At 52.2% G+C, this 25,985-nt stretch overlaps 10 protein-coding genes across 10 annotated transcripts; 5 read left to right on the plus strand and 5 right to left on the minus strand.

The window, feature by feature from the left end:
* Positions 1–265: 265 nt before the first annotated feature.
* Positions 266–1,099, minus strand: JN550_003300 (uncharacterized protein; the record flags this gene model as incomplete). Its single annotated transcript, XM_049314689.1, has 3 exons — positions 266–457; positions 519–974; positions 1,025–1,099. 3 exons carry the CDS (start codon positions 1,097–1,099, stop codon positions 266–268), a joined length of 723 nt encoding a protein of 240 aa, XP_049174491.1.
* A 2,349-nt stretch (positions 1,100–3,448) lies between these two features.
* On the plus strand, positions 3,449–4,702 carry JN550_003301 (uncharacterized protein; the record flags this gene model as incomplete). Its single annotated transcript, XM_049314690.1, has 1 exon — positions 3,449–4,702. One exon carries the CDS (start codon positions 3,449–3,451, stop codon positions 4,700–4,702), a length of 1,254 nt encoding a protein of 417 aa, XP_049174492.1.
* Positions 4,703–4,957: 255 nt separating this feature from the next.
* Positions 4,958–5,936, minus strand: JN550_003302 (uncharacterized protein; the record flags this gene model as incomplete). Its single annotated transcript, XM_049314691.1, has 3 exons — positions 4,958–5,264; positions 5,343–5,531; positions 5,677–5,936. 3 exons carry the CDS (start codon positions 5,934–5,936, stop codon positions 4,958–4,960), a joined length of 756 nt encoding a protein of 251 aa, XP_049174493.1.
* Positions 5,937–7,488: 1,552 nt separating this feature from the next.
* On the plus strand, positions 7,489–9,294 carry JN550_003303 (uncharacterized protein; the record flags this gene model as incomplete). The annotated part of the gene is made up of 4 exons (XM_049314692.1): positions 7,489–7,712; positions 7,890–8,273; positions 8,340–9,091; positions 9,155–9,294. 4 exons carry the CDS (start codon positions 7,489–7,491, stop codon positions 9,292–9,294), a joined length of 1,500 nt encoding a protein of 499 aa, XP_049174494.1.
* Positions 9,295–9,751: 457 nt separating this feature from the next.
* Positions 9,752–10,474, minus strand: JN550_003304 (uncharacterized protein; the record flags this gene model as incomplete). The annotated part of the gene is made up of 1 exon (XM_049314694.1): positions 9,752–10,474. The coding sequence occupies one exon, from the start codon at positions 10,472–10,474 to the stop codon at positions 9,752–9,754; it is 723 nt and encodes a 240-aa protein (XP_049174495.1).
* A 984-nt stretch (positions 10,475–11,458) lies between these two features.
* On the minus strand, positions 11,459–12,298 carry JN550_003305 (uncharacterized protein; the record flags this gene model as incomplete). The annotated part of the gene is made up of 1 exon (XM_049314695.1): positions 11,459–12,298. One exon carries the CDS (start codon positions 12,296–12,298, stop codon positions 11,459–11,461), a length of 840 nt encoding a protein of 279 aa, XP_049174496.1.
* A 1,974-nt stretch (positions 12,299–14,272) lies between these two features.
* Positions 14,273–15,237, plus strand: JN550_003306 (uncharacterized protein; the record flags this gene model as incomplete). Its single annotated transcript, XM_049314696.1, has 2 exons — positions 14,273–14,741; positions 14,792–15,237. 2 exons carry the CDS (start codon positions 14,273–14,275, stop codon positions 15,235–15,237), a joined length of 915 nt encoding a protein of 304 aa, XP_049174497.1.
* Positions 15,238–16,507: 1,270 nt separating this feature from the next.
* JN550_003307 (uncharacterized protein) lies at positions 16,508–18,196 on the plus strand (the record flags this gene model as incomplete). The annotated part of the gene is made up of 1 exon (XM_049314697.1): positions 16,508–18,196. The coding sequence occupies one exon, from the start codon at positions 16,508–16,510 to the stop codon at positions 18,194–18,196; it is 1,689 nt and encodes a 562-aa protein (XP_049174498.1).
* A 3,268-nt stretch (positions 18,197–21,464) lies between these two features.
* JN550_003308 (uncharacterized protein) lies at positions 21,465–24,189 on the plus strand (the record flags this gene model as incomplete). The annotated part of the gene is made up of 2 exons (XM_049314698.1): positions 21,465–21,590; positions 21,682–24,189. The coding sequence occupies 2 exons, from the start codon at positions 21,465–21,467 to the stop codon at positions 24,187–24,189; spliced, it is 2,634 nt and encodes an 877-aa protein (XP_049174499.1).
* Positions 24,190–24,340: 151 nt separating this feature from the next.
* Positions 24,341–25,732, minus strand: JN550_003309 (uncharacterized protein; the record flags this gene model as incomplete). The annotated part of the gene is made up of 1 exon (XM_049314699.1): positions 24,341–25,732. The coding sequence occupies one exon, from the start codon at positions 25,730–25,732 to the stop codon at positions 24,341–24,343; it is 1,392 nt and encodes a 463-aa protein (XP_049174500.1).
* Positions 25,733–25,985: the final 253 nt, after the last annotated feature.

The following is a 25,985-nucleotide window of genomic DNA, read 5'->3' on the forward strand; positions in this document are numbered from 1 at the left end:
AACGATTTCAAGCCATTTACGAATATGTGTCTTCGTCATTCGGTATTCATTGAACAGAGATCTCTACAGAATGAAGCGAAAAGTTATATACGTGGCGTTCCAGTCGTCAATCGTGCCTGAAAGGGATTGTATATACAGGGTTCCATCCGGCTATCCTCCCTTGATCCTCGTTCCACCGTGTCGTTGCCGGCCTCGTGCAAGAGAGGATATCACGGAAACCGGGCGCTGCGCTCTACTCGCTGCTACCTGTAGCGCAAAGATTACTCTAAGCGTTGAAGGTCTGGGGAGAGCGCTTCCCGGTGGCGTTGCCTGCGGCGGAGCCAGCCATCTGGATCGCAACAACGCCGCCAAAGGGACCGGCCTTGTTGCTGTTGGCAATCTTAACCAGACAGACGTTGCTTTGTCCAGCCATGGTTCCGGAGCAGGTGGTGCCGGCAGGAACAGAGAAAGCCATGTTCTTCCAAACGTTAGCGTCAAGAAATTTTAGGAAGCTGCTACTACGGGCAGAAGTGACTTACATGATCCTCGTTGACATTGGCGGCACGCTTCATGATAGAATCCATGGCTCGTGTCCACAGACTCCTGTTGTTCTTGGAGGCCTTGATGTTGCCGTTGGTACCAGGGACTTGCGTCGTAGTGGTAAGCATGGTGCCGTTGGCGAAGGCACCAGTTCCAGTAGGATCCAGGACGGCTTGGATGGGACCAGCACCATCGGTGGTGACAATGTGGAAGACACCAGAGATGCTACCACCGTCAGAGACCTGAGGCAGAGTGCTACCGGACTGGGCCATGGTGGCAGCGAGGTCGGCAACTTGGTTCTTGCCGCCGGCGTTGGTCTTGCCAAGCCCGTCGGTTTGGATGTTGGTCTTGCCGAAAACGGTGGTGTCGACCTCCGTCTTCTTGTTAGGACCTGGTCCGGGGACAACAGCTCCCATGATACCTAGAGCAGTTCCGTTGCCGCCAGCATCACCAGTCTACAACGCTGTTAGGCCGGCTATGGAGGACGGTGGGCGATGCGACTTACAACAACAGCGACCTTGCCGTGAGCGGCGACAAGAGGCGAAGCCGCCAGGGCCAAGAGGAATACCTGGGTATACATGTTTGGGATGGCTTGAAGTAAGGGAGAGGCGGTTGGGATGTACGAGGTTTATCGTAATGTAATAATTAGTTTGAGTGAAATGGGCACGAATCAATCGTAAGCCGCTGAAGGACGAAATAGAAGAAAGGAAGCGAAGAAGAGACTGCTGAAAAGGAATACCGATACTGATGCTGGAGAGTAGGAGAATTCATGAAAGACAGAGGTCTTGGCTGGTCTTATATACTCGAGGAGTGTGACCAGCTCGTGATGTTGGGACCTCGCGGCCCCGCACCAGGATCTACTGATGGCTGCAAGCATACAGACTCGGTACAAGACCCTGGCTGTGAATCAACTCGCCCGATTCGTGCCATGGAATTACTGCTTGATGCAACAACAAAAAGCCATCATGGGTCTTGACCTCCAGGTCAAGTGTTGCCAAACGGACATAGGGCCCACTTTGATGCATTACGACGAGTTCTGAGACCCAACCAAAGTCGATGGCCTCGGGCTTGGCCGCAATTGGCACTGTCAAACACAGCTGTTTCGCTGCTATAGTTTCGTCGCCTTGCAGACTGGTGAATCAATGCGATGGTTTCCAGACCGTAGCCAATCAGGCAGACGGACTTGACACTCATCAGATCTTGCATGCTTCTGCCAGCTGAGGCAGCTGGAGTTTCCATGCCTGGTAATGGGATCCATAGATTTCCTAAAACCCTGCAGCCATCACGTCCACAAGAGGCATAGGTCGAAGCGAGGCTCTGCTGGCCCCTGCACTACGGTCTGGTACACCGGGTCCGAACATCTGGCATGCATCTGGTGTCTTCTTGGACGGCAGGACTTGGCGTCCTTTCTACGATGTGATGCCAAGCTTTGTATAGTGGTGACCGGGTTAGGCCAAGCCTAGCGCGCGGCAAAACCAACTGGTTGATGATGGGGAATTACGACCACGCGCGCCGATGGTCTTCGGAACTGCTGGTGCACCCGTATCTGATGCCTGAGAAAAGTTTCAAACGGCGAAAGACCCATTCCTGAAGCCATTCGAGGTGTTTCGTGCCAACCCTACCAGCGAAGCTTCAGGTGCGGTGTCTTTCAGTCTGTCGCAATATAGGACATGAGGCCGAGGTGCCTCAAGATACGAAGGGCTAGCTAGGGGCTGAGGAGGCGCCGGCCAGGTGTGAGCGACGTCGTGAGGAGCAAGCGCCAGTCAAAAGATGAGATGCAGTGTTGCAATGGTTTCTGGTACGCACATGAGGCAGGTGAAGCCGTTAGGCCGTTTCGTCTTGGCGGACCCAGTGTATAGCGGCCCACACCTATCGGCGCGAAGCGAAGAGAACCCCCTGTCGAGCGATCCAAACATCCATTGCGGCTGCTGGCCAAGCTGTCAGGCTCTGTCGGCAGCAGGACGCGGGAAAGTGGAAGCGCGACCAGGTACCTAGGTAAAGCGTCGGCATGCCCCAGGCATGATCTGACGAGAGATAGGGGGCCGGAGCCCTGAGCGATGGGTGAGTTGGCTCAATGCCGATCTGCCGTCAAATCCCCCCACAATGATCTGCCTCCTGTGTATAGGTATGACTCGGGGCCCTGGACGCAGCAACCCGAGGCTTATCAGCTGGCAGATATAGTCTCAATGCATTTCTGGGTACTTGGGGATGCCTTCAGTTAGGCGGTCCTGTCGAGTCTGGTGTAACCCCGACCGCCGACCTGAATCACCGAGTTTGACATGGACCCTTGGGGAAACATGAGGGAGAGCGAGGGCATTGGGCTTCAGAGCCGCATCTGGTGTTACATAGTTCCGACAATGCAACACGTACGTGAAGTGGTGAAGGAGATGGAGGGAGACAAAGCAAGAGATGGGAAGGGGGGAGAAGGACCGGGAGGGGGGAGAAGGAGAACGGCAGTGTCTCGGCGTGCATCTAGTGACCGCGGTCGACCTGTGAGCAGCGTCATTATCTGCAGCCCGTGTGTATACTCTATATCCTCCGCAGCTGGAGATGTTAACTAACTGCAGCTCCTAGCATACCTTTAAAGTATTGGATGCAACTCAGGTTGCTGGTACTCCCGTTCCACCCAGAGCGTCCGCCAAAACCCTTGGCGGCCGCTAAAATGAGGCTCAACGGCAGGCAGCCACAGCGACCCCACCGCCTGGAGCTCCCCGCATGTCGGGAGCTTGGCTTGGCCTGATGATCCGCTCGCACCCAAAAGCTGGAGGTAGGGTAGACATCAGCTCTGCCTATCGAGAGCCAGACCTCCATCAGCCAGAGATGCTGCCGGCGTGCAACTAGCCCTCACGAAAGCCCTTCTGCTAGATATCACGTCCCTCGACATACGCTGCGATTCCGACCGCTCTGGACATCACCGTGGGGTCTCGAGATGGCCAGCAAACAGGCCGCCGATGCCATAGCCGCGGCACAGGCTGCACCGGACCAGGCGGCTGCCTTCGACTCCCTTCTGAAGAACGTGAAGGGCCTCTCGTCGCCAGCAACCATATCCTCGGACCTCAAAGCAATACTGGACGCCATCTTCGCCGCCTCGTTCGGCCTCGTGGCCGTCCGGCAGCTCGTTACCGACCTCATAGCTGTCCTGAAGGACTTCAACAACCACGACCTGTGGATCGAGATCGGCCAGTACGCCCTCAACATCCTCTCCACCCAGCAGTCGACCTTCCACGACCAAGCCGCCGCCTTCCGGGAGCTCATCGCTGAGGGCCACGAGAGCAACGAAGACAACCTAGAGGCCGCCAAGGTTCTGGCCGAGATCCCCCTGGACAGTGCCCAGCGCAAGATCACCAACGAAGACCGCGCCAAGATCTGGATCCGAATCGTCCGCAACTACCTCGAGGTAGACGACACCACCACGGCCGAAACCTACCTCAACAAGCTCAAGAACATCATCTACACCGTCAGCGATCCCACGCTGAACCTGCATTTCAAGCTGTCGCAGGCCCGCATCCAGGATGCGAAGCGCGCCTTCCTGTCTGCAAGCCAGGCCTATCACGAGATCAGCTTCTCCACCGCCATATCGGAGGAAGAGCGCTTGCTCACCCTGAGCATGGCCATCAAGTGCGCCATCCTCGCCCCGGCCGGTCCCCTGCGAAGCCGGGCTCTGGGCAGGTTGTTCAAGGACGAGAGGGCGGCAACCTTGGACGAGTTCAGCATCCTGGAGAAGATGTTCTTCGACCGCTTATTAGCTCCGGCCGAGGTGGACAAGTTTGCGCAGGGCCTGGCTCCGCATCAGCTCGCCACCACGTCGGATGGATCCACCGTCCTGGCCAAGGCCGTCGTAGAGCACAACCTGCTGGGCATCTCGCGGCTGTACAGCAACATCGGCTTTGAGGCTCTCGGCCTACTTCTGGGTCTGGACCCGGAGAAGGCCGAGGACACGACGGCCAAAATGATCGAGCAGGGCCGGCTGGTTGGCCGGATCGACCAGATCGAGGAAATCATCTGGTTCGAGGGGGGCGAAGCGTCCGGTGAAAAGGGCAGCGGTCGGGCCGAGGTCACCGTGGGCAAGGAGATGAGACGATGGGATGCGAATGTGCAGGGTCTGGCGGAGGAGGTTGAGAACGTCACCAATGCTCTCCAGAAGGAGTTTCCAGATTTCGTCATTGCAAACCTGGTGGTATGATGTAGCTCTATGGGCCGAATAAATCATGAATGACGAAGGGACACGGCGTTGGCGGTTGTATGCGGCATAGATAGACCAGCATCAGATTCGTAGACACATAGTCCAGTGGTCCTAAAGGACGATCTGGGAAGCACGAGAATCAACTAGGCGACTTCAATAGGCCAGAATCCCCCTCGTCCCATAGTCCCAATCTCCCCTGCCCGGCTACATCGTGGGCATGTTCACGGCACGGCGTTGAATGGGGGGTATCATTACTTAATCGAGATCACGCTTCCTAACTATGATGTAGCCCTGGCTAAGCAGCTTGGGGTCGCCCCTCTCCTCCTCGAAGATGAGTTCCTCGATCATTCGTCGTTGTCTGGCGTCCGTGACGATGGAGCTGATCTCGGTCGACTGCGCTTCCTCGAGGTGCAGTATCCTGATGAGGCACTCTGCGACCTTCTGCCCTATCAAATCATACCCATCCCTGGTGAAATGCACGCCGTCCGGGTCCCAGTACTTTATCCGATCCATCGCGGGCATGTCACAATAAGGCACTGCCGCGGCCAGGTCGAATGCGTAGCTTTGGAAACGCGGAGTCAGCACCGTGGAACCAACGGAACACGGATCTAGCCAGACGGAGTAGAATGAACAAACTCACAAGTTCTGTTTCTTATAGTTCTTGATTCCCAGGTTTACCGCCTTCCGCGAGAACTCGAGGCCGGGGATGTCGGCGTTGATCTCCGGGATCGTCAGAGCCAGCACCTTGCCCCCGTGCGATAACGGAATGTCCCACAGCTCTTTCAGAGAGTTCAGCAACGTGTCTGGGCGGCAGCTCCACACGAGATCACTACGCCAAATGGTCAGTTGCCGGTCACCCTTGTGGTTCTGCTATATCTCTTGTGTGTCTACAGATATAGACATGTATATATATACACACACACACATATATATATATATAGAAAGAGAAGGAGAGAAAGAGAAATCGCACTCACTTTGTTCCCCCAAGCACAATGGTCCACTCAAACTCGCGCTGCCGCCACAGGCCCTTCATGCGCTTGTGAAAGGTGCCACGACTGTCGCTCACCATGTCGCCCGGCATGCCATCGTTGGCGACGTGGACGTCGTGGGTCGCAAAGGCCGCCTTGAGGAGATCGCGCAGCTTGCACGCGTACGGATGGACAGACGGCGAGCCGGCGGTCAGGGAGTCGCCCAGACACAGGACCCGGAGCGGCGGCTTCTGGGCAGACGGCATCTGGACGGGCGGACGGGGGTCGGATGAGTGGGGCGGAGGATGGCGAAGCGTGGTGTTGAGGGAGGGAGAGAGAGCGGGTCTGTGTTCGAATGCGGTCGAGTAATGAAGCGGATGGGTGGTTCAATACGATTCGCTTTCCCTGCTGGCCAGGGAATACCAGACGCGAGGCTGAGATGATGGAATGGAGGAACGGGATGAGAGAGGTTGCGTCAGGGTTCCAGCTGCTCAAGTGCCCGCCGTTGTCAGTGCTAGGCAGACGAAACGGGGGGTCTCACGCGATAAGGCGGCCATTTGGCGGGGCAGAAGTGGCTCAGGTGGCCAGGGTCCCGTGGGCGACACGACTAGCGCCCGCGGTCGCTGGGCTCGCTACCGTGCGGTCCCCTGTCGAGGTGGGCGGGGTGGGGTGGTTTCCCCTGAGACCCCATATTTTAGGGGCTGAAGGGTCCCAACTGTGAATAGCCTGCCAGGTTTGGTGGACTACGAAGCTAGGTACCTAAGTTCGTAAGGCCTCGAGGCTGGACTTGGCAAGCTACATCGGATGGAGAAAGGTGACTATATAGTCGCAAGCGACATGTGGTACTTTACACTCAAAGCAAGCGGGGTCTGCACTTGGGGTTCATATACTTGCAAGAAAATCGAGACTGGTGGTACAAAACCCTGGTCTTGCAAGCATTGGTACACGCCAAACATCAGTCACGGTGCTGGGTCAAACGGTCATCCATCACCCGTGGGCTGTCCCAGTCCCCACCGTAGTCAATATAGACCATTTCCTCGAGGCCGGTTTGTACAACATGACTACTACAACGCGCTCACTACCCACCATGGAAGAGATGTGAGTAGCCGAGCGGACCGGCTTGCTAACTCATAGCCGGTCCTATCTCAATCTCATCACGATGGGCATGGCGCTTCCCGAATCGGCAGGAAAACAAGCGGCACGGCCTGAGTGTTAATGTGCGAGTCGGGATCGGGTTCCCTTGCCAGCCCTGATTATCAAATCCCAAGGCATTGGAATAGGCACAGACGCGCAACTATGCATTGATAACGAATCATGTCCACGGTTTCTTGGCGCCGGTGGAGCCGATTATAATATATGCTGAGTCTCCCTCGGCCTTGTTCACTAATCAAGAATTGAAGAATGCCCGCTGCCAGGGGTGGGTTGACGCGAGCGCCCTGGCGACGACACCGACCAACACCAAGCCCTCGTCATCGCAACCTCGCGACATCTGAATTAGTAATACCGGAAGCATCTCTGTCGCCGACAAAACGCCTCTTGTCGACGATGATGAATCTGGCCGTGAGAGCTGTGCCAGCCCGTGTTTGTTCTGCATAGCGCCTCTCGGCGGGATACAAAAAGAGCTTGCTCCCACTGATGACATCGTCAGCGAACATAAGCATTTGAACGGCCGGCCATCGATCTGTCAACCACAGCTCAACACGGCCTCCTCATTACTTTGTCATTTCTTTGGCATACAGATTCTGCGGCTGCTCTCATGATAGTGTTCCCTGCCCTGCTACGCATCACACTTCCGTCCTCGTGCAATCAACAGCAACGATGACACAGCAGATGTCCCCCGAGTCCCCCAAGGCATCGACCGCGGCTGAGGCCATGGCAGCAGAGATGTCCTCCGTCAACGAGCCCAAAGACAATGACCTAGAGTCAGCAACTCCTGCAGTGCGCGGATGGGACTGGCTCGAGGACAGCCACAACCCTTACAACTGGCCGAAATGGAAGAAGAACGTCCAGCTGCTCACAATTGCATCCATTGCATTCACGTGGTTCGTTGTTTCTCTCTCCTTTTGTATCTCCCTCCTTTTGTATCTCCCTCCTTTTGTATCTCCCTCCTTTTGTATCTCCCTCCTTTTGTATCTCCCTCCTTTTGTATCTCCCTCCTTTTGTATCTCCCTCCTTTTGTATCTCCATGCTCGCGTGAAAGATTCGCTGACAGCAACCAGTTCCGTGGGAACATCCATCGTTAGCCCCGCCCATCAAGACTTCATGGACGAGTTTGGGGTGTCGAGCACCGTCGCCTTCCTCCCTTTGTCGCTCTACGTCTTCTCCCTCGGCCTGGGTCCCATCGTAGGGGGTCCTCTCTCCGAGGTTGCAGGAAGAAGGGCTGTCTTTATCATGGCCGTGGCTCTTGGCGGGTTGTTTGCCTTGGGATCCGGCTTCGCGGGTACCTTTGCCGGCCTCTGTGTCATGCGCTTCCTATCTGGCTTCTTCTACGGCCCGAGTCTCGCCATCGGCTCAGGAGTCCTCTTGGAGACCTATCGTCCCATTGAACGAGGCCCACCCAGTGCTCTCTTCATTCTGAGCCCTTTCCTTGGTCCTGGTCTGGGGTAAGTTCTGACATCTTTTTTACCCTATAAAGGTTTTGTTCTGTGCTGACCAAGATCACCCCGCAGTCCTGTCCTCGGTGTTTTCCTGGTGGACAGAATGGGTTGGCGTTGGACGCAGTATACCCTGGTTTTCTTCTCGGTTTTCTGTGCCATCTGCATGTTCTTCTCCGGAGAATCTTACCATCTCGTGCTAAAACGAAGACGAATGAAGGCTCTTGGGCTTACACCGCCTGAAGCAGCGCCGCTTTCGGCCACCATGAAGAAGTTCGTCACCGTGGACCTCTTCCGGCCGATCCACATGCTGCTGACCGAGCCGATCGTGACATTCCTATGTCTCTACATTGCCACCATGTTCGGCACGTTGTTTCTGTTCTTTGGCGCTTTCTTTTACGTCTTCCAGAAGACCTATAACTTCGCGCTGATCCAATCTGGGCTTGTGTTCTTGGGCATTGGCTTCGGATGCCTCCTTGGCACAGCCATGGTTGCTGTGTGTGAGGTAGTTTTCTACAGACCGAAGGCGAAGAAGCACCTTTCTCACCAGATCCCACCGGAGTATCGCCTCTATCCCGCCAAGATCGGCAGCATACTGCTCCCAATTAGTCTGTTTTGGTTTGGTTGGACTGCCAGTCCTGGCATCAATCCGGCCGCGCCCATCATAGCCATCGTACTATTCGGCACTGGCAATATCGGGCTCTTCATCAGCTCGATGCAGTACATTGGCGACGCGTACCACCACAGCAATGTGGCCAGTGCATCAAGCGCCAACAGTCTGGCACGATATACCTTCGCTGCGGCATTCCCGTTCTTCTGTATCCAGAGTAAGCTTACTTTTAAACCACTCAATCAGGATAGATGACTGACAGCTTGCTTCTTTTATGTAGTGTACCAGAAACTCGGAACAGGCTGGGCTACCAGCATCCTCGGATTCCTGGCATTACTGCAGCTGCCCGTCCCTTGGGTTTTGTCCAAGTACGGCAAACGGCTGCGCGCACTCAGCAAGTACGAGACTTCGAGTTCCTAAGATCTTGCTTTATCAACTATAGAGATTGGATATGATGATGCAGATGGACTGTACATAACCACAGAGTGGGGACTACTGATGACGACAAGATGCATAGACTACCTGGCCCAGGGGTTGGATGTGTATGGTATATGAAGGGCATAATTTCGGTAGATTTGGGCCCCCCCGTGATAAATTTACACGTTTGACACTGTAAAATGAGGCAGGCATGTCTTTCATCTAGCAGGGACCGGTGAGTTCTTAATCTATTTCTATTACCATAATAATTTCCACTCCCCTTTAGCCAAGAAGCGTCTGTCAGTCCCGACGGGATGTTTGCGAATGCCATTTACCGAAGTCCAAGAGAAAATAGATGAGACAACTGATTTCGCCGAAGTCGTGGTTATGGTGCCCATATCAAGATGCATCAATATTTATTGTATCGAGGAGATCTGTCATATTGCACTACGTCTGGAACCTAGGCTTCGCCGTATTCGTCAATGACCTTACCAGGATAGAACTCGCTATCGTCCTCAAAGACCCTGGCATCGTCAAAGGCTGCCCTGTGGGCGGCTATGCGACCCGCTTCCTGACTTTCGAACTGCAGCTTCTGACTGCTGGATCGTGAGGCCGCCCTGCTGTGGATATTAGGTCGTCGGTTCTCATAACCGATGGCCAAGGAGCTGTTGCCTGGAGTGCTGTTAGTTCCCCGTCCCGATGTCTCAAGAGGCGTGAAAGTGCGGCGGTAGTAAATCTTACTTTGCTGGCAGATAGAGTCTCCGGAGCCTGCTACGAAGTGTTGGTGCTCTTTACAGGTCGGGACTACACCAGTAAGGTCCCTGTCTCTGATGCGGTGAGGATGCCAAGCTTGCACGTTGTTTGCAGACAGGTAGTCCATGTATTTGCAGCTACCCTTGGGGTTTGCCGCTGAATTGGGCAGCTTGATCTTCAGTTCCTGGGATGGAAAATCAACCGAAATGCTTCGCGAGGGAATATGTCCTGTGTTCTTCTTGTGATTCTTCTGAAGAATGCTATCTGAAACGGAGCGGCTTCCAGAAGCGGTGTCGAAAAGATAGTTGCTGGGGAAGCCCTGATAATCAAGGATACCGGACGGGTGGTGAGAGAACTGAGGAGCTCGGGGGTTAAGCAGTGAGCTTCTTTGCCCGTGCTGCGTCAGTCTCTCAGTACGATCATTACTCATTACTAAGATGGTAAGAATAGGCTAAGGAGTTAGGCTCGAGTCCTAAGAAGCAGTTCAAGAGGTTCAGCTGATCGCAAAGGCGATTATTAGGGAGTTGACCTTCATGTGCGAATATATAGAGTACGGCCTCCACGGCTTTTACCTGAACACGTGTAGAGAGCCGCAGACAAGGACAAGCCAAACTTTGGTGGACAAAGTCTCTTTACAGCGTGATTATCGTACTATCATGGAGTCTCATTGCCAAAGAGATGATCCTTTTGGCTTCCATGCGTATACTGACAAGGACGCCAAATATTTGTGCAGATACTGGGCTTGATGAAAGCAAGCCTTAGCAAAAGCCACCAATCAGTTAAACAAGAAGGGCAAAGGTTTGATAATTTTGGCCATCGAGTATGCGTTTGATTTCAAGAGCGTTCCTGCTGTGCATTTGGCAAACACGGTGATTTGGCTTTGTATCAACGTGGGTAAGATATAAAAAGAGGTGTAGGTGAGCACAAAAGGACTAGATGGTTTGAAATTAGACGGGAAGTTGCAGAAGAAACGGCTCCTGGGATTCGTGCTAAGTGCAGAATACATAAGTGCCAGCGCAATTACAGCACAGGTGTACTGGTTGCTACCCAAGACGAAGTCACTTATGTGACTTGGATTTTGAACTCCTTCGCAGTGGCCGGCTTAGTTAAGATCCAAGTGACCCCCTCGTGTATTACGGTATTCCACCATTGGACCTCAGGCAATACCTGAAACATGGCGAAGCTATGCGGCAACCCTGAAAACATATGTATATTTGTTGGCACTCTAACATTACGTTAGTGCTCCTCATAAGGTCTATCAAATAAAAAGTCGAAAATAACTCATCAACTCACCCAGCTTTAGCTAGTGTTTCCGCAAAAAGTAAGCCCTCATCTCTAAGTACATTTAGCCCAGCTACTGCACAAACTGTTGGAAGAAGCCCTGTAGCTTGCGAAATCGTAACATATCCAGGGTTTAGACGAAGATCTTGTTCTGTTGGGTTTCGAATTTGAAGCAGGCCCTGTGATAGCCACGGTCAGACGTGAGTGTGAAGTACATGTCAAAGTTCCCAACGCGGAAGGCACGTACCGTGTAGACTTGAAGAGTAGACAGCGAAAGCAATGGCGCATCACGACTTTTGTGTAGAGAACATACGGATGGATCTTGAAACTTTTCGATCATCGGTCCATAGCACTCAACATTGATCAACGACGGAACCATGAGTATTTGACCCGCAATGGGAGGGCGGGTCGTGGATCCAAGGCTCAAATGCTCCTCGAGCACGAATGATGCTGCTAGATAGGCTCCTGAGGAGATGCCGATAATCATCACCTGCTGCGGATCGCCGCCCAAATCATCGATGTGGTCATGGAGCCATTCGAATGCATCATGGGTGTCGTTCCATGCTACAGGATAAGTATGTTGAGGCGTGTGCCTATAACACACGTTCAAACCCACAATTCCAGTATTGATAGCAATACGAGAGCAAACTGCATCTTCGGAGGTGATGGTACCAGTCAAAAAGCCACCCCCGTGAAGATATAAAGCCACCGGCAGGCGCTGTGGTATATCGGAGTCTACCGACGTATAGCTACGTGACTTGAGGCTGGATTGATCTTGGGTCAGGATGCTGTGGTCGACCATCCGAACCATTGGCGATAGAGTTTCCATTTCCTGAGCAGACCGTTGTTCGCGCTGCTTGTTGACGATTTCCTGCCTCTCAACCACGGAGAGACTCGAATGGGGTGTAGCAGAATCACTGCTCACTTCGAGCCATTCCTTGCTAGGTGTGCCATACTGCGAGAAGTCGTACATGATTCAAAATTGCAATAAATTTAGGAGGAATATCGCTCATTTCAATTTTCGTCTGGAAGCCCAGCGATGAGCCGTGATATGAGATGATAGACTCTTAGTGAACAATTGGACGTCGGGTGACTGGGCCGTTGCGATCCCTGCCAGTTTGATCCCTTGCATGTCGATCACATCCAGCGAGGCTGAGAGCATTCTACCGAGGGCCTGGCCAAAGTGCAAATTGCTCTTCGATCCGATCCTAATTCGTATTTGACCCCAATTACAATGGAGAGTTACGATCGTCAGTTGGAAACCATATGCATGGTAGTTCTTAGCAGTTTTGGTGCTTCGTGTAACCCACCAGTCATTCTACTGTTTTTCCCTTGCATCCCACTTTACACTGCTCTGCCCTGCCGTAAATCTTTCGCTTTCTCTTTCTACTTTTTTCCCCCAAGGACTCTTGATTTTATCTGTAGTAAATATTGTTCTTGTTGACTCAGATACCATGGGCAATTCTGACAATGTAGAGCACATTAGCGACCCGACCGGGGGTATTAGCGACCATGAAAACCCCAATCGCTACCTGAGTGGCGGCCGTCTGGACGGGTTGACATATGATTATGATCGAGACTATAACGTCCGAGACGATGACAGACACCCGGTCGCTTTTCGTATTGGATTGATCTCCGCCGAACGCACATCGGCCAATCACAAACTTCGTAGCATCGACCATTTAGAAGCTTGCCCTTTTAATGATCTTGATGCAGTTTGCAGAAAGGTGCCGGCTTCTGGTCCAAGCCTCAACATCGTGGCTCTGATGAAGAAAGACGTCAAAGATCCAGAGAGTCCACGGAAGATCGAGGTGAAAGATTGCCAGTGGTGGATCGAGAAAGTTGTTACATATTTGGTCTGTGAGGGACTTTTGCTGGGCTTGGACGGAGAAGACCATACGGAAACTATATGGGCTAAATCAAGGATTTGCCGAGGTACTAAGACTAAGAGTGCCTCGGAAGAACGATACATTAACAGTTCTTATTGATGTCAATGCTTTATACATAACGAATGGAGCTGCCGGTTCATAGAGATAATCCTATCTTGACGACAGAACTACCCTAAAAGTGACTCCAAACCTAAACTCTAAATGAGTGATCCTCCGAGCACAGTCTTCAGATCCTCATGAGGCAGCGAGGACCTGAACCGGCTCATTTTAGTGCTTTGGTGCATGAAGTAATATGTCCACGGGCCGTTTGTTCTTATTAACACCGCGCTGCATGGGTAGCAAAACCCCGGACTCTTCCAGTTTCTCAACAGCACACATAATCCACCATTGACAATCTGACATGGTAACCCTGCCTGGAAGGCGAGAAGTTGACTGTGGTATCATTAGCTCCTTCGATTTGAGATCATCTCAGATGTGCCCAAGACGTTTACCGCCTTCAGAAACACTATTGAGGCTCTTGCTTGGGGCTGGGACTGAAAGAACTAGCTCTTCGAACTTATCATGAGGAGCACAGTCGCTAGTATAGATACCATTTCCAATAGTGTCAACTATCAGATGCAAGGGAACAAGGCCAATCTCGATGGGTGTGTGCGGTTGGCTACGCGTTGTTTCAGGTCGTAGTTCCTTTTGACCTCGTGCACAAATCCTTCCCTTACACTCCCCGTGACTTGAATCAACTTGCCCTTCTTAACAGATCGATCTTGGAGTTCGGGGATGAAGATGGCCCAGTGGGCTTTGAACTTCGCGCTTGGGTTACAAAGCAGATAGACAGGCCGGTATTGCGTTGAAGAAGACATACAAAGAAAAGTGGGTAATTTCCAAAGAAGCTATAATATAAGGTAGTGTAAGTAGGTGATGAAATCGCCGGGCTGGGCTGAGGCTCCGGTGGGGCGCAGCTCTGACTGAAGGTTTTGTGGAAACGGCAAACAACCTGTTTTCTCCCCAACAACCCAACCAACTTGAGCCAACGCGACAGCGCCACACTCGACCCCGGTCCTATGGAAGAACAAGTGATCGTGATAGATGAGCTACCGAGTGCAGCAAAAGCGCTGTTCGAGGACTCTACATTCTTTAAGAAATACTCTGGTGGCCTTCCGTCTCCAGCACAAGTCCGCCAAAAGGGCATCAAAATTAACGGCAGCCGCGCACGGGGCTCGCGACCAGATCCAGTCTCGTATGAAGATCAGGGGCTTATTGTCAAATATGGCTCTGAAATCACAATCGCTGAAGCGCAATGCCTCTGGTTTTTCAACCGATATATGAAGAACGTCCCAACGCCCGAGCTTTTCGGGTGGCACCAGGATGCGGGTGAGACGTTCATCTATATGGAACTAGTCTGTGGTGAAACACTGGAGGTCGTCTGGCCATCTATGACCGAGGAAGAGCGAAGGGTGATATGTAAGGAGCTTCGCGACTCCGTTACAACTTGGCGCCAGCTTCGTCAGGAGAAAGTACCACATTTTATAGGTAAGTTAGAAGGTTTGCCGATTCAAGTGACCGCATTACTTACATCATAGGCCACATTGGATATCAAGGCGTAGGAGATATAATATTCAGCGACGCAGGAGACGCCAACATAGGGCCATTTCAGAATATAAAAGCGTTTCATGACTTCTTTGCACGCTACTCCTGCCGACGACACCCCGAATGGAACCCGCGGCGCGACTTCCCCGAGCTCGAGGGCTTGACTGATGATCGGCCGGTGGTATTTACCCACGGCGATCTAGACAAGAGCAATATAATCGTCGCCCAGCAGGATGGGGAATCCCAACGTCATGTTGTGGCTATTATTGACTGGCACCAATCTGGGTGGTATCCGGCTGATTGGGAATGGCTTAAAGCTAAGTGGAGGTGTGACCCCCTTGAGGGAGGTTATCGAGATACCGCGTGGCTGTTACAGATTATGGAGCCGGCCGACCAGAGATATGCCATGGCTTGGGAATACATTACCTCCTGTTTATAAGTATGGAATACTCGACCACCCTTTATGATGAGGCCATTGCGCATGACCTGCTTGTTACCAAACTGTGATTTCGAAGCGAGCATGATTTCATTATGTCCTGTCTATCAACCGAGATTCCGTGGTCTTGCTAACTCCTGGATGCTTAAAATACGCGACCTATAATCGCTTATCTACTATGCTATCTGACTGTTACGTAGCTGTATGCATTTTTGGGGGGCTTATATTTGGCATTTGTACCTCATTTTCGGCACCTAGAACCATATTCTTTGGACGACCCTATACCCAGTAGACAGCCTTTGTATGCAACATATGAGTTCAGTCAAGTGACTCACATGAACAGGTATCAGTTCGACTACAAGAAGGCACCGGTTGTCAGTCCATGCATGATCCCCCTCAGCTGTTTGGTAACTATCTCGCACGGTATCGACAGCTTGTCGAAAACAGCTTCCCTGAATTCCACGTCCCAGTTTCCAACACTCTGTTGTGACAATGCGACTTGTTCAAAACCAACGGGGTAAATCCCGGCCAAGTCCCAGCCAATAATCCCTACGATATTGGAGCTGTCGTCTACTATTATATTCCGAGGCGCAATGTCCTGATGCGTAAGCACAACATCCTTTAATTGGAAACGCGGGGTCTCAGGCGAGATCTGGCGATATCGAAGGCACACGTCTAATTTGTGGTTAAACTGCCTTTCGACTGAGAAAGGTCCGAAAGGTGGGATTGAAACAAGAAGAGTATACGGTTGGACTTCTACATATTATAGCTCTTGTATGCATCTCCATTCGACGGAATAGGTATTTTCTCCTAGTACGTCAGCGACTTTTACGTCGAAACAAAGATGGGCAATCAAGGTCAGGCTTACCTGAGTCTTCTCCTTAGTCTTCATGTTATCCGATCGTCTGTTCTATTGCTATCTCCGTGGCATGGATAGTCTGTTCGCCCTGTTTCGTCACTCATAGAAGTGAAAATCGAATATTTAAATTTAAATCTGATAGCAAGCATGAAATCTAGCGCTCATTTTGCGAGGGCAATCTATTGGGTAGGGTGACCAATTTCATATCCAATAGCAGACGAGGGTCAGAGCACTACCGCGATATTTCCCGGAGAGCTCCGATCTGGCAGAGCCTTACCAAGCAGGCTGTGCTTATTTCTTCTACTGAGGCCGCCACTGTTGGTTTTCTTGGGTTGAACACGCTGCGCTTCACCTACTCCGTTATTCTGCCTCAGCATCCACCGATGCAAAATGCGTCTAATTAATTGCACCACAATGAATCTCGAGGAGTTCAATGGCCAGAATATCCCCCGGTACGCTATACTATCGCACACTTGGGAAGATGAAGAGGTCACTCTAGCCGATTACGTCCAAGGACAGTCGACAAAACAAGAGTGGTCCAAAATACATAAGAGCTGTAAATTAGCCGCGAAGCACAACTTGGAGTTTGTCTGGATAGATACCTGTTGCATTGATAAGTCCAGCAGTGCCGAGTTGACAGAGGCAATCAATTCCATGTACACATGGTACGCCAACTCTGATGTCTGTTTCGCTTATCTGGGTGATTACAACCGGCCGCGCCCAGATTCCCAGAACACACTCCGTGGCTGTCGGTGGTTCACCAGAGGTTGGACGTTGCAGGAATTGATAGCAGCCCCAATTGTTCAATTTTATGACGCTTTGTGGCAGTTTCGTGGCGCAAAGCACGACCTCTGCGATGAAATTGCCGAAATCACGCGTATCGACCGGGCAGTTCTCCCCCAGACAGGTCGGGATCTTCAGCTACTTCTCAAATCTATTTCTGTATGCCAGAAAATGTCTTGGGCGGCAGATAGACAAACGACACGCAAGGAAGATACCGCATATTGTCTCCTCGGCCTGTTCCGGGTGAACATGCCGTTGTTGTATGGCGAAGGGGCTGAAGCTTTTATCCGCCTGCAGGAAGAGATCATCAAGAGATGCAATGATCTTTCTATCTTTGCTTGGCAAGCAGAGGGACATATGATGCCTTATGTCTGCACTAGCGTTCTTGCTCCATCTCCCAGAGAGTTCATGAACTCGAGGAACGTTGTGCGGAGCCAAGATTTGATATATAACCCGGAATTTACTATGACAAACAAGGGTATTCGCATTTCTGTAGCATTGTCTGTGAGCAGAGCTATCGATATGTCAATACTTAGCCTCCACTGCCATCGTGAAGACAAGCCACAGCAACCACTCGGCATCTACCTCAGCAGCATCGGGGGCGAAGTTTACGGCCGCACTCGACCCAGTGTCATCCCGGTCGAAGTTGCAGGCGCTAGGTCCCAGGAGAGGTCAATATTTCTGACCAAACAACCACCGCTTGATAAGCCAACGAGCTGGGGTTTGACACACGGTCACCACTTCCGCTTCAGAAACCCATCAAGGTCTTCAGATCTTATCAAACTTGTGTCCGCATTCCCGGAGAAGCGCTGGGACAAGCAGTTCGGGTTTCGAGCTAGAGATGCGTATAGCTTTGTTGGCATAAACACTTACCGAGTGCGCTGGCCGGAAGACACGGTGACGTTTGTGATCGCTTGTGGATTCGCCCCCAGCATTGAGCCGTGGGTGTGTGTCAGCAAGAAAGGCTCTAAGAATGAGCTATGGGCTGCTGCAAACTCACATGATGTCATGCGTGTTGGCGAACTCGGTCCGCAATATAGGGACCTGGACCTATCAATCCGATCCAGAAGTTATATGGAAAAGATCTACGTACAGATCAATCTTCGGGAATTTCAAGGAGAAAGTGAGGTGGCACGGTGGTATGAGGTGGCGGTGAATGCGACCACGCGTAAGCCGACTCGAGCAAGAAACCAAAGTCGCGGGAGGTTGCCAGCTTCAGAAGAAACACATCTGCTTGAATACCTGCAGAGCCCTGAGCCTGTGAGTATTGAATGTAAGGGTGCGGCTGCTCTCGGAGTGCAGACGGATTGCACTACTTAACTCTTCTGGCTTGGGTCAACTGCGCCTTCCTTGCAAAGGTAGACAAACGCCACTCTCCTGTTTACATTGCCATACACGATATTAACTTATGGTATATTGTTATACGTAGTATGTAGGTCGCCTTGTCCCTGAAGTACACACCATTGTCAAAACCATCGTTTGGCGTCCATATATTTGTTGTGCAGTTCTCGTGTAGCAGTTTGTATACACCTTCATGTCTACGTCATGACAAATTATGCGTAATAACACTGCGAGTCATGGGGCCAATTTCGCCTCTTAGCTGTCTTCTAGGTGTTGTAACATGAATGGTCACGTCAGGGATGGACGACTACCACGATCATAAGACGAGAAGGTCGGAGAGGGTATCAAGGGCATGTCGCAAAGATAGACCCAAAACTCAATATCGGCGTGTCTGATACAACGCACCGAGCGACTACTCATAGCAAGGATATGACGTGTAGATCATTAATCATATATACCAATGCAACACCTCTCAACATCGCAAATATCCCGTGAGGACTCCAACCCCTCTGCCAACCTGATTGAAAATGGCTCATAGGTAGTAATTGTGGGCCCATGATTTGCACAGCATGGCCATTGTCATTGAGGAATACCAGCAAGTTAGCAGTTAGAGTGAGATTTTATCTGGAACTTTGATAAAGCCCAGGTAAGACGATAACAGGCGGTGGGAATCCGTGGAAATCCCTCATGTCGGGTATGCCCCCTGACTCCCCACGCGGCGTACTTCCCTCTCGCAATTTGCGCCATCCAAGCGCCGCTGGCTAGTGAGCGGAGCCGTTAAACACGGGGGCGATCAGCGACAACTTTTGCGGCTCTGTTCCAAGATACCTAAAACTAGCAGGCCAGGATTTGTGTACCATAGTAGAGGATTCGCAATTCTAGTGCCGTCCCAGGTTGCATATACCTGGTCACACCCCCCGGGTTACCCGAAACGGTAATTCCTAGACCCAGCGAGACTCGCTGTTGGTCAGCTTTCCAGACTAGCTGCATGCATCCATGCGAGACACCTGAGGACCCTCCCCCGTAGTCACATGCACCCGCACAAGTTGCAGCACAGGACAACGTAGATCTCCTTGTCCTGATTCATACATAGCGTGAGGCCTCCCTCGCCCCTCTCGCTTCCTCACTTCCATCCTTCACCGTCACACCTCTCTCGCGTACACACCCTGGGCACATGCAGGTGATAGGGTACAGTCAGGTCATGGAGCCTCCCTTGAGGGTTCTGCATACGGCTTGAAACAAGCTTGTTGCCGCCGGTTGACTTGAGCACTAGGGTCGCGTGCACTATATTCCTCAATGTTGTTTGGGATGGATGTGTGGATAATCACGCATGCCATGCCCTGGTGCGTTTACACAGAGTGCATGTCGTTCGGGTGCTTATCTGCAGCTATCGTTTCTGGGTAGCAGTTCGTTCTGAAGCCATGGGGCTTTGTTCGCTTGAAGCGCTCCCGAAAATCAGGTTGACTTCACCATGTATCAGTCTCAGGGTAGAAAAGAGACATTTCATGAAATGTGCAGAGTAATGTGTTACTGCGAGTTGTTAATTACTGATCGACAGCCCCGTCATTCAACTGTGTTGCGAGTCGTGCCGCCTGTTATTATAGTTGGGCAGATTGTCCGTTTGGAACTATCTGCAAACCATTACTTCACAGAAACTGTCTTGTGCAACTGCGTCTGTGCTCTAATCGGCTATAAACAGGATGCCTCTCTCCTACGGATTTGCCTCCTCTACATCTTACGGGTTCCCTTCTGTCCCTTCGAGACCGAAGAGAGAAGCCTTTCGTCTCGCCCCTTTAGCTGTTTCAAGGCCTTCGTCTTCCCATCCGACAATTGAACCATCTTCTCCCAGTTGGAAGTCTCGCTCCCTTTGCGCCATGACGAACGGTTCGGACTCTGCTTCGCGCGCCGCGCCTCTTTCACCACCATTACCCTCTTCTGTCACGGCGTATCCTATGAAGCGTACCATCAGCCCCGGAGTCTATATATGCAAGGGCGAAGGGCACTCAATGCGACACAGCTGGATTGTGGGCGGCCGCCTGGTTGAATTTCCGTTCCCGGAAACTTGTTCATTCGACAACAAGCAAAGGAAGCACCAAATGGATGAGGGTACGCGCCCACCTATACCCATTCCAGGTGCAACCGGCTCAAGGAGACCGAGTGAAGCAAGCTCAAACAGTGGGAGGTCAGTCTAAACATCACACGCATCAAACCTGGCAATTTCCAGGTACGTCACAAAGACAACAGAATATGTGACATCTCCAGGAGGCCCCGGTCAGACCACACCGGAATGCCAACGATGTATCATGTTTTAACACCTCTCTTCTACACTTTGTTCTAATATGTCGGTACTCACGTTTAAGCATGGGCTTACTATTGATCACAGTATTTCCGGCGCTTCGCAATCCTTTCATTTGTACGAAACTGGCATGTTCCCAAGCATTGCGTCTGGTTCTATTTGACCTTGCAACGCGAACCTTTCAAGGTGTCTCGCTCGATGAAATTTGCTGAATAATGATTTATGCGGCATGGCACTTTCGTAGTCTCTCAAGAAATTTGTTTTGATTCAATATGTAACCAATCAACAGTACCATGGATTGTATCATGCCACTTGATGGCCGATGGCGGGAGGTTTATCACTGAGTTCTCTTCACCATGCCCACTTAGACTGATGATCATGATCCTGTAAATGAAGGGATGTGCGCCTCTAATCAAGTCGGCAATCTCCCTGAACAGTAGCTGCTGCCGCCGCCTAATCCTTGCGAGACCTCCTGTAACATATTTCTACATCCATGATGGATCGTAACCCCCAATGCTACGGCAGCCAATTAATTCACTTCGCCTTTGACCATATCTCAAAAACTGACTAGCGGCAAGCCGAAATTGATATTGGTGCTCAAGTGAGGACAGCCCTCAATGGCCCTACCTCTGCAGGGTACGTGGGTATCATAGCTTATACTCTATGAATAAGTGGGAACTGCGATCCAGATAGGGTGCTCGGGATGCTTGTACCCATATATGCAGCTAATGAACAGCCAAGCTTTCTGGAGGACCACACAATAGCGGGTGTGGCGTTTCTGCGGTTGCCAAGCCACGTTATGCTCTTATGCATAATTACATCATTTGTTTTAAAACTAGCCTAGGTACAATTCATGCAAAGCGAGCCGGACATCGCGGACGCAGCCATGAACATACCTACAGATCGCCGTCCAGCTCTGTCGCACACGTTCCCGGCTTCCTTACATTGATCATGGATGCATGGGGAGAACCCGACAGAAAGTGCGGGCAGGATGCTGTGCGCCCAGACTCCAAAGACTACATCGTACAACTCGTCATCTCCTTGACCTTGGGGCTGACAGCCTTCATTGTCTTCTGCGTAAGTGCGGCACCACGCCCTGGCTGTGTAACATGCGCAACACCTTGAACGAGATGGAATAACCGATTGCTGACCAGCCTCTGATCCTTAGATCCTCAGACCGCGATGGCCCACTCTGTACGCCGCCCGTAGACGACACAGCGACCCCCATATTGCCCTCCCCGAACTTCCCGACAGCTTCCTAGGATGGATGCCCGCCTTGTACAGGGTCACCGAGGCCCAGGTGCTAGCCTCGGCTGGCCTTGATGCCTACGTCTTCTTGAGCTTCTTCAAGATGGCCATGCAGCTTTTCGCTGTCATGCTCTTCTTCGCCGCCACCGTACTTTGGCCCATCAACTATAACTTCGAGAGTACGCCACCACCCGACAAGAACCATACGCGGAGTGCGCCAGAGTTCTCAAGTCGACTTGGAACAGCCGATCTGTATACTTATGACCAAACCACATTTGCCATGTTCGAGGATGGCGACACCTCGGACAGCTGGTTGTACTGGAATAAGCCGTACCTCTGGGCTTATCTCGCGTTCACCTGGTTTTTCTCTTTGCTCACGATCTACTACATGAACAGGGAGACTTTCAAGGTCATCAAGGTTCGACAGGATTATCTTGGAACCCAATCAACGATAACGGATCGCACATTCAGAATGACCGGCATCCCACGGGACTTGCGATCAGAAGAGAAGATCAAGCATTTTGTCGAAGTACTGGAGATTGGAAACGTCAAGTCAGTAACATTATGTCGAGATTGGTCCGAAATAGATGCACTCATGATAGAGCGAGATGCCGTCCTGCGAAAACTTGAAGAGGCATGGTCTGTGTATTTAGCCAAGCAGCCGCCCACGGGCGTAGTGCGTTCAAGACACCACGGTGAGGGCAGCGGTCTCGGTACCGGCGACGAAGGCCACGGTGCGGAGGAAAATGGCCCTCTACTCGCTGGCGACAGCCTCCGCTCGTTGATGAGCGAGCGACCGCGTCCGACGACCAGAATCAGGTTTGGGTTCTTCAATTTCCGAAGTCGCAAAACCGATGCTATTGATTACTACGAAGAGAAACTCCGTCGAATGGACGAAAAGATCCAGTTTGCCAGGGAAAAGGAGTACCGTCCAGTCGCCACAGCCTTTGTGACAATGGATTCTATTGCCGCGTGCCAGATGGCTATCCAAGCTCTCGTGGATCCACGACCGGGACACTTTCTTACCAAGCCAGCACCAGCACCGTCCGATGTAATATGGAAGAATACGTACAGTTCCATATGGCGGCGGCGATGGCAGTCTTGGACTATCACCATATTCATTACCGTGCTCACCATCATCTGGATTGCACCTGTTGGCTCACTGGCTGGTCTGTTCAGCCTCTGCACGATTGAGAAGGTTTCGCCATCCTTGGCCGAAGTTCTCCAACGCCACGACATCACGAAGGCCCTTGTCCAAACAGCATTGCCAGTAGGCGTTGTAACGTTACTCAACGTACTAGTGCCATACCTGTATGATTATCTCGCGAATCAACAGGGTATGATCTCACAGGGCGACGTCGAACTATCTGTGGTATCGAAGAACTTCTTTTTCACATTCTTTAATGTTTTCCTGGTATCTGCAGTCTTTGGAACCACATCCCAATTCTGGCCGGTTCTAAGAGAGTCACTTCGAGATGCTCAGTTCATAGCACTGACGCTTGCCGGATCCATCCAAAAACTCAGCAACTTCTACACCAACTTTATCATGCTTCAGGGAATCGGATTGTTCCCTTTCAGGCTTCTGCAATTTGGAAGTGTAGCGCTCTATCCAATCTACCGGATGGGGGCCAAGACTCCTAGAGATTTCGCCGAGATCGTGCAACCGACTCTCTTCAACTACGGCTTTTACCTGCCTACCGCCCTGCTGGTCTGTATACTCTGTCTTGTCTACAGCGTGTTGCCGGGCTGCCACCTGGTTCTGTTCTTGGGCTTGTGCTACTTCACACTTGGTTACTATGTCCACAAATACCAACTCCTCTATTCAATGGATCAACCCCAACACGCGACAGGGGGAGCATGGCGCCTCATTTGTTACCGCATCATACTCGGCTTGGTCATCTTCCAGATCGTCATGGGCGGGATTCTGTCCCTGAGGGGCGCCTTCTATGGCGCAGCCCTCGTCTCGCCGTTGCTCGCTTTCACCGTCTGGTACAGCTTCTACTTCAGCCGACGATTTGCACCGCTTACCGTGTTCATTGCTCTTCGGAGTATAAAACGCGACTTGGACCCCGGTGTGGAGGGCAATCCGCAACAAGACGCCACGCAGCAGCCTCAAGCGATGAGACTGACCAGGCGTATGAGCACCATCGACGAAGACAGAGAAAAGGGGATGAAATTTGTCAACCCAAGTCTCGTCGTGCCGCTCCCACAGCCTTGGATTTATAAGGATCCGCCTCCGCCACTATCGCCAGAGGACTCTATGAACAGTACCTATCGGGACAACTCGAGCGATAATGCGGAAAACAGCAGCAATTCGTCGCCGAGTGAACGGGGCGGCAATGGCAATGCCAGCAATGCCAGTGGTTCGAGCTCCTTTAGCTTAGGAGACACCCACGTGTGGAGGGATAATGGCGATCGCAACGTGTAATGAGTGTGACGAGCTTGTATTGATACAACGAGGCCGACAGATTGATACCCCTATTTCCTTTATGAGCATAGAATTATAATAATTACTACCGATTTGTATCTTCACCCTGTGGCAGCAGCGCTCCGTGTTTCTTGAAGTACCTTGGTTTTCCTCATGGCCACATTCCGTCGTACATAAAGAGCCAGTCATCCCAATAAATTTCGAAGTTTCCAACAACCCAGCTCCGACCATCTCCTGTGCCGCCGACTTTCCATGGCCTTGCAAGAAGCCCCCCTATCTGTAAGTGCCGTTTTAACGCTACATTGATGCTGAAGCTGCTCGGACTGACGCCCACGAAGTAATCCGACTCCAGCAAGACGGCGAAGTCGACCAGGGCCTGCTGATCCCACGTCATGCTTTTCAATGTCTCCAGCTTCTGACCATGGAGCATATCATACTTCGTGCGCACGTTCAACTGCATCTCCGACCAGGCCTCATCTGCAAATTTCTGAGACTCGCTCTCGCTGCCGGACGCGAGATACGCAACTCCACCCTTGAATCCTCGTCGCCCAACTTCTGTGATGAATCCTGCGGCTTGAACCTCGTAAGTTGGCCACTCTTTGAGTGCATCCTCCTCCGACCTCAAGTGGATGGCAAGGAAACTCTCGTTCGCCTGGCCTGCGTTATTAGATATCCTCCCGGCCTCCCTCCTCATCGCCCGTACGACCGCGTGTGCCAGATTTAATACATCATCCCTAAACATGAGAAGCCCCCCGAATGTCGCCACGAACTCCGGCCCATCCCTCATAACCTCCCAGTCCCACAGGACGCCCCACTGCAGCCGAATCAACCGCGGGCTCTCGATGCCCACCGCCGGCAGCCGCCGCTCCAGCGCTGACTCGTCGAGCCAGGCCCGGAACCTGTCACCGAAGCGGTCCGTGTGCCGGTTCTGGTCGCGCAGGTCGCAGCCGGCCCGCCGGCCCAGGTCCTTGGGCGCCACGCGCTCGACCATCTTCTCGACGTCCGGCAGACCCTCGCGCGCGACCTTCTGCAGCACATAGGGCACGTCCTCGAGCGCCGCGTAGACAACGACGCGCGGACACGCGGCCGCTAGCCCTTCCCGGAACCGTGTCTCCGAGAACATGTAGCCGAAGGGCGCGTGGCCACCGCGGAACAGGTCGGCCAGGTGGTCGGCGGACCGAACGCGGATGCGCGGCAGCACGAGCGACGTGGCTCCGGCCTCTACCGCATAGCGCACACACGTGAGGATGTAGTTGCGGATGTTGCCCGGCCCGCCGCTATTGTTGTCGCACAGGAATACCAGCCCGGGGACCCAGGCTGTCGTCTCGGTACAGATCCGGGCCAACGGCCAGGCAATGAAGGGGGCGCGCGGTGACGACAAGTCCACGTTTGGATAGTGGTGCTGTGGCGAGCCTGTGATTATCAAGGCACCGCGGGATTGTGATGATGCTGCCAAGGGAGCCCGCCGTGAGAGCTGGATCCCCCAGATCATGAACAGCAGGATGAGTAGTGCCACGGGAAGACCGATGCGCTGCCTCCGCATGCTGGCGGTATAGCGTCCTTGCGCCATGCGATCGGAGGTGATAATGCACCCGCGTCCCTTACTGTTATAAATGGGCCGCATGGGATAGAGAGGCCTTGTGTCTGCGACGTCACGCGCATGGTGAATGACGCGCTTAGAACATGACTTCCCTTGCCGGAGATCTATTGACTGCCCCAATTGTTTTTGGCAGGTTGTTGGAAGCCCATTGAACAGTTGATTACAGATCTCAAGTTGAGACACGAAATGGACGGAG

This window comes from Neoarthrinium moseri (genome assembly GCF_022829205.1).
Source record: "Neoarthrinium moseri strain CBS 164.80 chromosome Unknown scaffold8_Wmoseri_CBS_16480, whole genome shotgun sequence".
In the NCBI taxonomy this organism is placed as follows: domain Eukaryota; kingdom Fungi; phylum Ascomycota; class Sordariomycetes; order Amphisphaeriales; family Apiosporaceae; genus Neoarthrinium; species Neoarthrinium moseri.